Consider the following 16,125-nt stretch of genomic DNA (forward strand, 5'->3'; position numbering starts at 1 on the left):
GAATAGAGGATGTGGTCTGTGAAACCTTATGAACAGCCACACCCAGCCCACAGTGCTCTGTGAAGGAACCTCTTTTAAACACACCCATTTACTTAGTGTCACCTACTGGTTATGTCTTTTCAACTTTTTCCAAAATTATATTGACACTGAATTTCCCCTTGGAATAAATTGAACATTTTTAATCACAAAAATAGATCTGTGCAAATGTTTTTGCTTCTAGAACTGTGTGTGTACTTCCATACTTCATCATTCAAATTAGTTTGTTCCTAGGGAAATAGGCCTGAGAATGTGGGAGTTCTGCATGCCTGAGTTCTGGTCCCTCCTTCAGGGACTGCGTGTGCATTCAGCATTCTGTTCAGTTTTTACTGAAACAGCATTGGAAACAGAGTGCAGGATGTTCTTCTGTGTCTTAAGAGTTTATCTTTTTCACAAGGAAACAAAAACCCAAAGAAATCCTGAATTATTTTAAATTACTAATAATAGGTTTCATTAAAAATTAAGAAAGAGGTTAAGCTTTTAAGAAGTTCTAATTTAAATTAATATTTTTGCCAATTATGGGTTTTGCAACCACACAAATGGTATTGTCTTGACCAGAGGTAGTAGTTTAGAATACCTAAGAAAGGCATGCAGCATCCCCATAGCATTACATAACAGTCACTGCCTCCAGAATGACTCAGGAACCTGAAATGGGGCATTTGGTTCAAGCTGCCAGAATTACATACTTGCCTAGAGGTTGTTTATACACAAATGAATGCTGACTAATTGCCAAATGACTGACCCCAAGACTGCCTCCTCAGAGAGTGTGTACAGAGCTCCTTTCTCACAAACTAGAGTGAGGGCTTGGGTTAGTGCCTGCTGCACTTTTGCCTGCAGCTTGGTCACACCACAAATTTGGCAAGACATATTGAGAGAGGTCCATATCCTGCACACCAGGCATGTGAGCTGGCCCAGCCCTGAGGAAGTTGAACAGCATCTGCTGGCATTTTGCTGGATTAGTTGCTACAATTTGCACTTTCACAAGCAGCAGATCTGCCACTGAAGAAGTGATATTGCTACCACTTGCTAAGGTTTTATCCTTTTATTCTCCTGTGAAATACTTTTATATATAACTATATGTTCAGATTTTGGAAATACTTTTACCCTATTGTGTCCTTTTCTATCTGACCAAAATAGATCCCTGCTCTCTTTCCTATCTTTTAGGATGCAGCTCAATCAGCTTGTACCTGCTCTGGTTTAGGATTTGGAGATCTAGCTACGAGACCAGGTTGTGCAACAGATTAGCATAAGGTGTTATTAAATATTACATCATAAATGCAGACATATTCTGTGAGACACTTCTGTAGCTGCTGAATGTGGGTTTGTGCATAATACCAATATGAAAGTATCTCTATTTGTGCCACAGTCTGACTTCTCATTTTGAGCTAATTTACACTAGCACTGAAGACAGAGGCTGGCTTGAAACTTCCTCTTTCTCCCTCCCTCCCTTTCCACTCTCCCAGGCACCTAGACTCATCTGTTGTTTTGCAGCTTGTGCTTCTACAGGTGTTTACATACAACTCAAACAGATCTGGAGATCTAACTGGGGATATTTGTAGCCTCAAAGCAAAATAATAACAAATTAACAAAAAAGGTTTAGTTATTTTTTACTAAATCAAAAGGTACTTTTAAATTGATCAGCTTTACACACAGTTCATTCACTTGCTAAATGAATCCTTGTGCTTACACTCGTAGCATGGGAACAGAAACAAGATACTAAAAGCAGGTAGGACCTGTTCCTTTTTATTGGAGAGACAGTTCTAAGTGGCTGAGTTACAGAGATACTCTTTTCTCCACTGATACCACAGGCCATTCCTGCACATTCAGAGATCAAACACAGATTTATTAGTCATCCTCAGCAAAATCCTGTCTGTTTCCAGACATTTTGAGGACAGAAAGGTAAAATGATCTGTAAAGGTGTTCAAGATGAATATAAGTGTAAAAAATTACAAATATTGTAGAATGCATTTATATTTGGTTTAGCATTACGGTAAAAGGGGCACACACTGCTTATGTATGGAGTGTTCATGTTGCTCCTATCAATTAAAAAGGAATGCTGCAAAGCTTTTCACGTGGAAATATTGGCTTCAATCTTAAGTACCAGTACATTATATTTTTAAAGTGACACTGGATTAAGTCTGATCAGTTTTCAGAGCAGAGATCTTTGTTAAAAGTCATGCTAGCACAGGTGTGGTACTCCTAAGGCATAACCAAGCTGAAACAGCATCTTAAAGCCCCTATCACTGGATATTTGTATTGATGATACCTACTGATGTGTCTTGGAATGGTTTGGGTTGGAAGGGTCCTTAAAGGTCAGCTAATTCCAATGCCCCTGACATGGGCAGAGACACCTTCCACAACACCAGGTTGCTCAAAGCTCTGCCCACCCTGGCTTGGAACAATTCCAGGGATGGGACATCCACAATGTCTCTAGGCAACCTGTTTCAGTGCCTCACCACTCACAGTAAAGAATTTCTTCCTAATATCTTAAACCTGACTTCTTTCAATTTAAAGCCATTACTCCTTGTAAAAATTCCCTCTCCAACACTCTTGTAGGTCTCCTGTGGGTGGAAGGTGCTTTAAGGTCTCCTGGAGCTTCCTCTTCTCCAGACTGCACCCAGCCCTCTCTGTCTTTATAGAAGAGGTGCTTTAGCCCTCAGATCATCTTTGTGGCTCTCCTATGGACTGGTTCAAACAAGAATGGTCCCCATTCTTCTCGTGCTCCAGAGCTGGATGCAGTGCTCCAGGGGGCTGCTCCAGGTGGGAGGGCAGAGCAGAGGGGGAGAATCCCCTCCCTCAGCCAGGAGGGGATGTGGCCACACTTCTCTTGCTGCAGCCCAGGACACAGCTGGCTTTCTGGGCTGCAAGTGTGCATTGCTAGGTCATGCTGAGCCTCCTCTCATCAACCAGCCTCCCAAGTCCTTCTCACCAGGGCTTCTCTCTGCTCAGCCTGTTTTTGTGCTTGGGATTACCCTGAGCCAGGGACAGGACCTCATAACTGACTTGTTGAACTACATGAGTTTTGCATGGGCCCACTTCTCAAGGTCCCTCTGGATGGTAAGTAGTATAACTCTATATTCTTCACAATTTAGTGAATATTAATGTAATATTAATTCTATCTAGTGTAATATTAATTCTTGTGTTACAGTAATGTAATGCCTTGAATTTTTATCAGTAGTTTATGAGTGTCACGCATCTTAAAGAGTACTGTTACTTTACTGAGCATTGGTACCTAAACCTTGATTTTATAGTTAAAACAGTTTAACTGAAGAAGTTGTTCTTGCTAAGTCAAAACATTGCTAAATGGAGGCTTTTGAGTATAGACAATGATTTTCAATACTATGAAAAAACCCCACATTTCAGTAAGAAGTAGTCTTTTTCAGACTAGTTCAGAAGGACTACTTGTGAGGAAAGCAGGTGAAAGCAGCTAAAATAAATTCATTTTTATCAAACATTTACCTTGAAAATGTCATCAAAATGCTGTCTGAATCTGAATTTGTAGACTCTATTACTGCAATATAATGAAAAAACACTGCCTCAAGCTGCACCAGAGGAAGTTTAGATTGGATGTTAGGAAACATGTTTTCATCAAAAGAGTTGTCAAGCCTGGGAACAGGCTGCCTATGGAAGTGGTAGAGTTGCCATCCCTAGAGGGTGTGGCACTTAGGAACCTGGTTTAGTGGTGGACTTGGCAGTGTTGAGTTAACAGTTGGACTTGATGATCTAAACAATTTTATGGTTCTTTATAAAAAAAAAAGGAGGATTATTTCAAACCACAGAAGAAATACATGCAGTCAATACGACAGCAGAGATGTGTATGTGGCTGGAATACTGGTGGGCAACTGATCTGGAAGTTTCAAATGGGCTGATCACCACATTTTTAAACTCATTTCTCATGCAAAGATGTAATAGATTTTGTCTAAAATAGAATCAGCAGGGCAAAAGACCAATAATAACTTTATTATGGCAGAAAACCTATCATAAAATGAAAACTAATTACACTGCTTAGGGCAAGAAATATCTGGTTGGCAGAAATGTTTATATTTTACACATCTAGTGGTACTTAGACCATGCAGTGACTCCACAGTTCCAGATTTATTCACTAGCCTTGGAACAGACAGATTACTCATCCATTTCTACTGGAAGATCTTGGGGAAAGGAAGGAGGAGCTAAATCTGTCAAAATTTTCTTGTTCTCTTTCAGTGAAAGGTTTTATTTGAAAAAAGTCTTGAACATCATTATCTCCTGAGCAAGAACTGATTTGAGTAGTAGAAAGGTTGATTTGAGTGTACTGTTTAAATCAAGTAACCCTCAGAAATCAGCACTCTAAAATGCTTAAAATGCTGACATTAAACTGATTTAATTGAGCAGCTGCTACAAGTGAATAGGAGTTGAAATAGCTCAGCACTTTGTTCGACAGTTCTGCATCTACACAATAGATTTGGCTCAACAAGAGCATTTTTTATTAAACAATGCCTTCATTTGCAGCTAGATACAGCATATAATTGTATCATACTCAGAATATAAGCACGTTAGCTTACAGTTCTGTACTCTCAAGGTCTATGGCACAGGTATAAATATCATTATATGGCTGGTTTTTCAGCCTCAATACTTGGAAAACACATCATAAGGCAGATCTTAATAATGAGATTCAATGCCTTAGGTATTTCTTTTTCTGTGGAACTCTTGGATCATGTTTTGATTGGTTTTATTTTTTCGAAACTTAAAAAATTCCAAGAATTATGGGGATGAAGAATGCAAAGCTACAAACGAATACCACAAATCAAATGTCTTTTTCAAAAAGAAAGAAAACGTGTATGCCTAGTAAGTTTTGCTGGAAGTCTAAAGTCACCTGGTCGGTTCAAAGGTTGAGTCGGGTATCGATGTTGGCAAGCCCTCCAAGGAGGGCACCGGGGCATGGCTGGCACAAGCAAGGGCGGTGGCATCCCACGGCAGGGACACTCCGCGAGAGGCAGGGGTCAAAAACAGCAAAACCACACAGTGTCACGGCTGGTCCTGTCTTATACTTCCAGTGGATAAAAATCTCCACGACTGTGAAAAGATTTAAAAGTAAGGGATTGTCTTGATTTTCCCGCTTGGGAATGCTGAGACAGGAAAGCTGAAAGTTCATAGAAAGCGTTGCAGCACATGGTTGTAAAGCACCGCGCTTCCACGAAACACAACCAACTTCCCGGACTGCGGGTGAGCCCGTGAAGGTGTACAGGTGGCCGTGAGCCTGTCCGAGGTCAGAAGGAAGCGGTGTCCCGGCGTCCCGGTGACAGAGCGCCCGCCGGCCGTCCCGCCCCGCCCGCGCCCCGCGGCGGCGGCGCGGCCCCTTTAAAAGGGGGCGGGGCCGCCCCAAAGTTTGCCCAAGTTGCGGCGCGGGCCGGCGGCGCGCGGGTCCCGGCCCGGCCATGGCACCCCCCGGCCGGTAGCGCCGCCATGGACTCGCTGACCGCTCTCACCGGCAAGGGAGGCCGCCTCCTCCGCGGCACCGCCAGCCGCCTCTGGGGCGCCGTGCCCGGCGGCCTCCGCCACGGCCGCTGCCAGGATGGCCGGAGCCGCGGGGAGCCGGGCCCCGCCAAGCCGACGCCAGGTACCGCTGGGGAAGGGGCTGAGGACGCGGGGGTGGCCGGGGGGTAACGGCGGGCAACGGGCGGGCCGGGCCCCCCCGGGCAGCGGGCTCGGCTCCTCGCCCCTCCCGAGCCTTCTCGGAGTGCGCGGGCTTCGAGGAGAAGCGGGAGCAGCCGGGGCAGAGGGTCTCTTCTCAGTCGGGAGCGGCCCCGCCGTGTCCCAGGCTCGCAGCCGAGCCGGTCGGGGAAATCGACAGCGTCTGGTGCCCCTCTCCGGGCGGCTCCGAGCGGCAGTCGGGGAGACCGAGAGGGAGGAGGCGGCGGGGGAAGGGGGCGCAGGGAGGGCGGGGAAGGGCCGGCACATGGGCCGGGGCCGGGCGCTGCCGGAGCCGCGCCACGGAGCGGTTGCAGCGGGGCTGCGCCTACCAGCACAAAACCGACTGAACGTCTTCCTGATTTCCGTGACACAACTCTTACACTTCCTTTATTAACTTCCCTTTCCTGGTATTTTTACAGACCAGGGTGTAGGAAAGTACCTGGAGCACAAGCTCCTCAACTAGCGATGTCCTTTGTCTGCTAGGTTGCCTCTGCCTCTCAGGTGCTCCTGAGGAACAGGCAGCATTACTGGGAAGCAGGCTCGGGGATGCTAAGGGCAGTGGTACCTCTGCCGCTCAGTGGCCAAACAGGTCAGTCAGGAGATAGCAGTAGGTGACTCCTTGTCCTGTGCCTGGGAGGAAGAGGGCTGCTGTTGTCACCCTTTTCCTTGATAATGCTGTTGTGGCTGTTGGTATAGGTATTGTAAGTATCTGATGTGAGCACTTACATTGGCAAGAAATACCATGAAAACTGGAGGGTGGTCAGTAAATGCACACACCCTTGTTCATGCAGAAGAGGAGCATGCAGTGAGAACTCCTAGAGAGGTAATGCTATTGGTTGTGAGTTAAAAACAAGTCATGACATAACTAGTAAGAGCAGCATGATCCAATGATAACTTCATATGTTTTTTCTTTTCGAGTAAAGTTTATGAAAGTACTTTGTAATAAATAAAGAGGAGTATACAAGGAATAGTAAATATTTTCCTTTTTTTCCCCCTTTTTTGAGAAGCTCTGTGTGAAATGGATGAATGAATGTTTGTTATAGTCGCTAGGTGAGGTTGAAGTCAGGTCTCTACTGAAATGAAATATTAAAACACATTAAGTCTCTTTGTTATTGTAGGTTATTATGGAAGAGTAAAATAGTTGTTTTCCTTGAAGGGAAACTAGGTCTGCTACTCAGTGTGGTAGGAAGGTAATAGGAATGCCCATGCAGCCAGTCAGATGGAGATGTTTTTTCCTTGTGTGCATTGGGTCACGGTTCTTGCACAGAAAGGATAATTGGTAACTAGCTGTATTTACATTGCCACTCTTTATTTATTTCATGTCCCTCCCCGCAACATACACAGGGGGTGATAGGGACAATTACTTGTTTCTCAGCAGTGAAATGAAGTACCTTGAATAAAGCCTCTGCAAACAGTTAAAGACTTTCTGACAAAGATTACTTACATTCTTTTGAGGAACCAAAGTGGCAGTAAAATGCTTTAGCATCTTCTGTCTTTTAATCTCTTACAAGGCCTTGTGTTCAGCTGTTAGTATAAATCATCTCCTGTGGTAGTGGGATTTCTTGAAGGGAAAGGCTCTGTTTTCCCCCCTTCTTTTGGGAGAAAGGCTTAACTCAGACTGCATTGTGATGTTCTGGGGTTTTTTTTTCCCCCTCCACCTTTGAGCAGAAAATGTATTTTCTCAGATGCTTTTATAATGTAATGGTTAAAATCTGTGTTAATGACAAGTTCTAGAATGCAGGGTGAGTCTCTGTGTATATGGACTTTAATGCACCTTTTTCCTCACCTAGGTGAAGCATACTGCTGAAGGCAAGTAGACCTTTGCCCTCCTGTGCTGCCTACCCCTCCACAGGATTTCTTTCAGCTATGGGCAAAAACAAATTCTTGTGACTATAGAATTCTTCTGTCAGGCATTTTGCTGGCTTTCACAAACCACCTGTGCCCTTGTAATGGGTGCTGTGGAAGCTGTAACAATGATTACAATGCTGCATTTGAAATCAAACCTCTGTTTTAATTAGAGATGGGCTCCTGGCATTAGCTTAAGACTTAATGGCATATTCTAAATGCTCCAAATGCTTAGTCTCTGCAGTGTCCTGAATCCAGGCCTACCTATTACTGTGGTTTTTCCTCCCCACTTAGGGCTCTTAGAGCTTTCAGTGGTTTGGGTTTTTTTTTTTTGTTTGTTTGTTTTTTGGTTTTTTTTTTTGTTTTGTTTTTTTTGGGTTTTTTTGGCTGGGTTTTTTTGAGTGGTTCAGTTGTGACTGTGCATTACTTGTTAAGAGAGCAGTTATTCATAAATGCATTAAAACCATGTTTCAACTTCTTTGAAACGTAAATCAACCTTTTTAACTTCTACAGTGAAGTATCTCAATTTAATTAATGTAATATTAATAATTTTGCCTTTACTGTTTTCATGCTTGTCTTTTTGAGCAGCTGAACAGCTTTTCTGTCAGGTTTCCAAGTTCAGGGAGGCAAGTCTGCTCAAATGCTGTGCTTTAAATCACTTCTTTGGACACATGCAGAGCAGTCTATGGTATTTCTTGGTAGGGAGAAAGTATGTGCTAGAAGACTGTAAACCTGTTTATCCAGTTTACACTGTTTGTGTCAGCAGCCTAGTCAGTGAAAGAACTTTATAAAGATTTTCTGTCTTTTAATGGTTGTGATGGAGTATAAAAATGCAAATATAGTCAGAAAGTCAAGAGAAAACATCTGGCTTTAGTAAAGACACTCTCAATGTCAGAGTGTAAAGTTATTCTTTTTTTTTTTAAATGCCTGAAACTTTGAGCTATAACTTCTAAATATAATATATTGATAATTTATAGGATGAGCTAATATGTATGTATTCAAGCCTGGATTTACCTAGAAACTTTAGCCAGAACAGCGTCATTTTCTTGATTATTATGTACTATAGATGTTAGCATGCTGAAGTTGCATGTGGTTTTAGTTCCTTTGAGATGCAACTCAAGGCTTTTTGGGAACGTGTGATTAAGAATTATCTTTTCTGCAGAATTAACTTGAAGGTTCAATTTAATTTGAGTCTCATGTATTCAAACCTCTTACTTAAATGACCCAGCAGCACATCCCATAGTTCATTCTGCTTTGCTGTGTAAGGAGAGTGTGACCAGCAGTGAGGGACATGGTTTTGCTTTTCTGTGATGCTGCTGAGCCTATACATTGAATGTGCTCTTTGGTTTGTGTACCACTGTTCAGGAGAGCTGCTGAGGAACTACAGAGGGTCCAGCCAGTTCATTTAGGGGCACAGGGCATACGACTTGTAAGGAGTGCTTAGGAGAGCTGTGCTTTAGTGATGCAGAGGGGGGACAAGGCAACTTGGAGGCAATCTAATTCTGACCTATATCTACCTAGAGGGACACACTCTTATCAGTGCTAGGAGATCAAGGAGGAGCAGCAGCCACGAGTTTTAGCTTAGGAGGTTCAAATTGGACAATAGAAAAAACTTTACACAGAGTGGTCCATCACTGGGACAGCTTTAAGCAACCTGATTTGATGTTGGCAATAACTCTTCTTCAAACTGAAGGCTGGAGTAAATGTATTCCAGAGGCTTTTCTTCTGAATAACCCTTTGATTCTGTGAGGATATACTTTTGTACTTGGAGTCTCATGCTTCTTCCCTCCTAGATGTTGTCATCTCACTTCATGGAGGGAGAAGATAGACTGCATGGTTAGTGCTGACTTCCTGCAGTGTGTCTTTCATTAAGTACAGAAGTTAAATAAAAACCAGTGATTCAGAGACTCCTCTTAACCAGTCTATCAGGGAAGTTCTTATAGCTGCCTTCTATTGAAACTTTTGTTGTTGTTGTTTTTCTCCCTCAGGTTCAACTTGATTGTTCAGTTCTGAGCCATCTGGCCTATGGGCTTATTTACATTTCTTTCATACCAGCTTTGGAGTCTTGATTGGTAAGGTTACCATGCACAGTATATCCAGTAAACTGTGTGGCTTGTCAGTCCTCATTACTATGCTCAAGGTAGCAACAGTACATTAGAAGAATAAATGTGCAGTGCCAACTTAAAATACATTTCTCAAATCCTGCTGTAAAAGTTAGTATCTTTCTTTCTAAAAATCTGTCGTAGAATAAAGCAAATATAAGAATAAGGCAGGTTATTTTCTCCTTTTATCTTTATTCAGTACCTAATTTTTTAAGAAATTACCAGGTGTATGATAAAGTAGGAAAGAGGATTGAAAGTGGGGAGATGCACTTCTGTGAGTTTTTTTGTACACACTGTTTTGGATGAAGCACATATGAAATGTACCAACACTCTTTACAAAGACACTAATGCTTTGCTTTCATGGCTGAAAATAATTCAGTTGGTACAGGCATAAGAAGCAAATGTGATCTTGGAATGTATCAGGCTGGTGACTCAGTCATCTTGTGATATGTTAATGTATGCACAAGCTCTTCTTCAGACTTCTGCGCTACTGGTGTACAGGATTTCTTCAGTATTCCCTTAGTGCATGGGATGTTAAATGATCTTTTACTTCAGGTTCTGCTTTGTACTATTGCATCTTTCCCTGCTTTTATTCCTTCAAGCTTTGGAACTTCAGAATTCATTGTGTGTCCTTTTACACAGCCTTTGCTGTTGATTGTCCTTTTGAATTTGTCTGCTGATGTGCAATTGAACTGTGTTAAAAACTACTCCATTGGGATCTCATTAATATACCTCTCCATTCTCCTGATTTGTATTTCTCTCCTCTTCACTGAATCTTTTATATATTTCACAATTCTTTATCCAGTTTTTGCTGTTCAGCAGGAGTCTGGTGTATCAAATGTTTAACTGAAGTTTAGTTTATATACTAATCTAGCAGGTGACTGAAACATATTTTTTTCTGGTATCCTTTGACTGTGTTAAATTTTTGCAAATTTGCAAAATGCAAAATTGCATTTTTGTTTTACTGTGTTATATTGGTTGTGTTTTTATCTTAATTTTTCTGGTTAATTTCCATTTCTAACATTCAACAATTTACAAGGTGATATTTTATGGAGAACCTGCGTACTCATAGCAGCATTTCAGGTCACTACATGTATGAATAATAATTTTCTGTTCATCAGTAAGCAATACACTTTGTGTTATATGTGTAAATCTCCCTTTGGCTTGGTTTGATGGGGTGGCCTTATGTATCTATATTACCTGCCAGAAAAATGGAAGTAATCATAGTTAGAGATAAACAATCTTACTTGCAATTTGAATTAACCCTGCTAAAGTTAGGAAGATGATGACTTCAGGCTAGGTTTCTCAGTCCTTTTTTGTGCTTTAGAAATGTTCACAGATGGAAACTACACAGCTGCCCTGGTCAATTAGGATTTTTTGCCATCTATTCAGAAGTGCTTTTGTTTCTTCTTTTTCTGTTACCTTTTGTTCTCCTGCTGTATGTTACTGGAGAGACTGGCTCTGTCATCTTGATAACTCTGGGAAAACTATCTAGAAGGTACAGGATGGCTGCTGTTACAGTCCTTCAAAACCACTTCTTCAGACTGGAGAGGCTCTGTTTTCCTGGCCTCTTCTCACAGCCTCTGACTACCTTGGTGTCCCTTCACCAAAACAGTTTTGTTTATCTGTGCCTTCCTTACTTTGAATGGGGGCAGGGGGAGGGATGCTAGAGCCAGTATACCAAAGGCATTGCAGTGCAAGGATAATAGGTGTGCTCTCATTCTGCTGACCTCTGCTCATAGTAATACAGCTGAGGATGCTGTTGGCCCCCCTTGTTTCCAGGTCATGCTTCTGTCTCCTGTTTTGGCCTCTGCCTACTAAGACCTTTGGGGGTTTTTTTTGTTTTGTTTTTTTTTCAGCAGAGCTGCTCCTTGGCTGGGCAGTGCCAACTGCATAGCACCAAGGGCTCTTCCTTCCTGTGCAGAAAACTTGTCCTGCTGAATTTGATTAGGTTCCTTTCAGCTTGTTCCCAGGTCCTGCTGAACAGCAGCCCTGCCATCATTTATGTTGGCTGGTCTCCCATTTATCTGCAAACCTAATGCAATAAACTTGTACAGTAAGATGTTTACAGAGGCTCTGCAAATGACTCCACATCCACATTAGATCCCTTTGCATGGGAGCAGAGCAGTTGTAGTGCACAAGTCAGCAGGATAAGCTGACTGACTTTGAACTCTTAGAAAGGGGTCGGTATTATGGGCTTAAGTGTGATAAGACAAAGTGTAAATTCTTGAAGATATGTAAGGATATAACTTGATATTGCTGCTTGATGGTCAGACTGCTGATGTGGTATTGGGTAGGCTTGAGCATGTATGACTAAATGGACCTAAATATCTGGAAGAGGTAGTGAGTTGTTATTGGAAAAGTTGACTTGGTATATCAGTAGTGTAGACAAGATTTCTGCAAGTGTCCATTAAAAGATGTATTTGGACTGCAGAGAGATTTTTACAGGAGGTGGATACTGGAATTGGGTGGTTTCTGATGTATTAAAGTGTATACATGTATATCGTAAATGGAACAGGAAAGGCAGCTTACTGTTGGTTGAGACATTCTATGACATAATCTGAAAATTTGGTAAAGCATTTCTGTTTACTCTGAATGTGAAATCTTGTTTTAGAAGAAAGCCCATGTGATGTACATACCAGGAGTATCTGGTATGCACAGAGCACATCCTAGCCACCTGGAGAAGTGTCTTGTCTTAAGATTGTTTCTCTTCAATTGTTCTTATTCCTGAAATCATAAATTTAATTATTTCTGCCTACATGCTGTGCATCTGGATAGCAGAGTGTCGTGTATAAGGGGATCACAAAATCAACTTGGACTGATGCTGTATCTGTTGCAGGAAAAAGCTATTTTGATGTATTCTACGTGCTAATGCAACATTAGCAAGGTCTCAGATTCATTGAGCTTGGGGGTTTGCTCAAAAAAAATGTGAACAAAGGCATCATGTGAAGAGCAGTGATAAGGATCAAGAGTTTTGAGAGCATGACTTGGAAAGACTGAATCAGAATGAATAGCAGTTGCTTAGCAAGAAGAGACTGAAGGAGGCATTATGACATTGCCTTGGTCTGAAAGCCTACCATTTTGGCTAAAAAACTGCAGACTCCAAGTGTCTTGTTGGCTACTGTTAGAGCCTCTGGTTCTGAAGATGTTGGAAGACAACTGAAAATAATATTCCTGTAATTATTGTAAGCATATCTAACTGCAGGAGGGGAGAAGGGTTAATGAGACAGTTGCTGACTGAAATGTAGTCCCTGTTGTTAGGAGAGTCAAGTCACCAGGTCTTTTGGAATATAAAGATTTCCTACTTTAATCTCTTTTGTTTCCTTATGAATAGATTATAAAGATCTAATTGTTATTGAGCAGATCTAATAAAGATGTAATATCTGTGCTTCCTGTTTTATCAATTAGCGAGTTGTTTCCATGCACTGCTAAATAAAGAAGTATGTGAAAATATTTCAGACTGCTTTTCTTACTTTGATTCATTACTCCATATGTGCTTTATATTTAAGATCCTGTGAAAAACCATGTCCTAGACAATAATTTGACAAAGTTGCTGCCTTTTTCTTTTTTCTGATGCACAAATATGCAGTTCTTGTTGGGGTGTTGGACAGTGGATGAATAATCTTTTTCTTACCTTCTTGATCATAATAAGCTTGATACCTCAAGCTCATTTATTAATTTTAAACCATTTGCAGTAATTGTGGACTTGTCCAGATTGTTTTCTTTTTCTCAGAGGATACTTGTTTGGTTTATGAATTTATTTCACTGGAAAAAGTGATTTTTGTTATTTTTGTTATATTGGAATGAATGGCAAAGCAGCTGAGAAACATTGCAAGTTGAGATTTAATCTTATTGTGCAGACAAGGTTAAAGGCAAGTGAATTCATTTTGCTCTATGCAGAGCTTGTAGATCCTCCTAAGCAGTTCCTGGCTTGTATCCCTTGTATCTTTACCAGCTCTTAGGGCCAGAACTCCAAAGGATGTGCTAAAAGCATCAGTCAACAGCAAATTGGAGTTCTACAATTAAGCTGAGGTGGCATACTAAGAAATGAGAAATGCCACTCTTGTCATAATAATTTGAGCTAGCAGTGCCACAAGAATATTTTCAGTCAACCAAAATTCAGTCGCACAGGGCCATATAGAGGCAGTTTATAGAAGGCCTGCTAAAAATGTTAGGATTTGACTCTAGTTGTTTTGAGTTGAATGCCACTGACTATTTCATGTTTTAATGTCAAAGCTGCCTTACTGAAAACTGCATCTTCCTAAAACATAATGTCCATAAGCCCCCTTTTCCTATCTAATGTAAGGATGTTGGAACAGTAAGTCCTCCTTTCTGTGTCGGACAATCATATGTAATTGTTCTTATGCTGCAGTCATTTAACCTCAAGATTCTGAGCCTGTGCATTCAGACTAAATATTGGTCTTGTGTCATTTTGAACAACATGTTCTGCATCTATCTAGTTCTAGTATTTTAAATGCTAGCTGAAATATTTCTTGCCATTTGTAGATCTGGCATGCACTTTTTGACTTCAGTGTTTCAAGCTGTTGTGGAGGCCCACCCAGTCCTGAATTAAAGCATGAATCCTGATGTTAAAAAAAGTCTTGTCTTCTTTCTGTCTAAAACAGCACAGCTAAGAGCTCTGATAACATAGTACCCCAGATCCCGTGTTAAACAGTTTACTTGACTCTTGAGGTTGTGTTTAAGTGTGGTCAGTGGTGTCAGGTTTTCCTTGGTGCGGTCTGAGAGCATCAGCCTTTGTGAGCCTCACTGGCTTGCTGCTGGCAGATGAAGTAATGGTTGTGTGTAAACAAACTAACAAAATGAGAGCCTGTGCTCTGGAAAGTTACCTGGAAAATAAGTAAAATGAAAGCATCAGACTGACTCTCATTGGGTCTGAGGACTTTTTAGACCACTGCATTCTATGCTGGCAGTTGTTTCTGCTTGCATGTGCTTCCTAGAATGCTAGGGACACTGGAATGGCTGAAAGAAACATTTGCTTTGCCCTTAAAAATGAATAGCTGGCTCATTTAGTAAGAGAGGCTTTGTAGTGTGTCATCAGGGAGGTTGAATTCATGTTTCTACTACTTTGACCTATTTTCACAGCTGAAATACATCCTTGTATTTTTTCTGAGAGGTTAGGTCAAAATTGATGTGTTCTGTATGAACAGACGGCTTGAGCACTTGGGCTGTGGGCAGAGGTGTGGATTTTGGTAGCTTGGCCAGCTGGGTAGTCAGCACACAGGGAGCTCAGTGTTGCCTGCCTCCATCTCTTGTTGACTCAGGAGACAAACATTGTGTCAGGTTATGAAACACTTGAATCTGTACCCATATAGTGAGGGGGAGGTAATGCCTTCACAGACTGAAGGAATGGAAGTGGGCACTAATGGGAAGGCTAGGATTTACTGCCTTAGGTATAGGAGGGGGGTATCAAAAACCCTGAATGCAGACTGTAAACTCCTGGAAAACTTGGGGGAGGAGCTCTCCTGACTTTCCTACGAGATGTCTTTAACAGGGACCTGTCTTCCCCACCCCTACCCTCTGTTTGATCTTGCTTTCCTGAAGTTACCAGAGTTCTCTGAAATCTCTGAAGATCAAGGGCCTAGAACGGAAACAATATGAGAAGTGGCTGAGGTCACTCGGTCTGTCCAGCTTGCAGAAGAGGAGACCTCATAGAGACCTACAGCTTCCTCAGGAAGGGGGAAGTGGGAGGCACTAGCACTGGTCTCTTCTCTCTGACCAGTGACAGGGCCTGAGGGGACACCATAAGGCTGTGTCAAGGGAGGTTTAGGGGTGTTAAGAAAAGCTTCCTCAAGCAGAGAATGACTGGGCACTGGACCAGTCTCCCCAGGGAAGTGGTTGCAACACCAAGACTGCCAGAGTTTGGGCAATGCTCTCTGGCACATGATGTGATTCTTGATGTTGTCTAGGGCATAGCCAGGAGTTGTACACAGTTATCCTTATGAGTTCTTTCCAACTCAAGATTTTTTATGATCATTCTGTGGTTCTAAGTCTAAAACAGCAGTGAAGGTTCTGCTGGGAAGAACAAATAATTTCCCATTTTTATTTCTGGCGTAAGGAGCAGAAGTGGGTATTTGTGCAAGACTTAATTCTGCTGCCCAGTTACTGGAGAGGGAGAAGATAATTTATCTTGACCTCTGGAGTGGCACCTGTCTGCAAGCTCTTCAGACACTTGAACCAGTAAAAAGAAAAAAGAAAGTTAAAGTTGGGTTGAGAAAAAAACCCCACAAACTGCATTGGGCTATATAAAACTAGAGTGTGTACACATGTATTTGTAGTATGGGGCTTCTTTACTTCCATATAATGGGGGGGGGAAGGGAAGAAGACAACTTGTTCTGGAATAAGAGTTCTTCATTTGTAGGCTATTAAGGCATGTATGGCATCCTGGGTGAGATCAGCCTATTTTCAGTTGTGTCCTTTCTCTATTTCTTAGGATTATTTGTCCCAGGCTGCT

At 41.9% G+C, this 16,125-nt stretch overlaps 1 protein-coding gene across 3 annotated transcripts in view; it reads left to right on the forward strand.

The window, feature by feature from the left end:
• Positions 1–5,423: 5,423 nt before the first annotated feature.
• The window catches only part of OXR1 (oxidation resistance 1), a 73,779-nt gene continuing 63,077 nt past the window's right edge, over positions 5,424–16,125 (forward strand). For 2 of the 3 annotated variants that reach the window (XM_050970460.1, XM_050970461.1), the window contains exon 1: positions 5,426–5,632. In XM_050970460.1, coding sequence (XP_050826417.1) covers positions 5,479–5,632 — 154 coding nt within the window. In that variant the 5' untranslated portion in view covers positions 5,426–5,478. Of the gene's footprint in view, positions 5,633–16,125 lie in introns of all 3 variants that reach the window. The other variant, XM_018913008.3, reaches the window with a different exon arrangement.

This window comes from Serinus canaria, chromosome 2 (genome assembly GCF_022539315.1).
Source record: "Serinus canaria isolate serCan28SL12 chromosome 2, serCan2020, whole genome shotgun sequence".
NCBI classification, from domain to species: Eukaryota; Metazoa; Chordata; class Aves; order Passeriformes; family Fringillidae; genus Serinus; species Serinus canaria.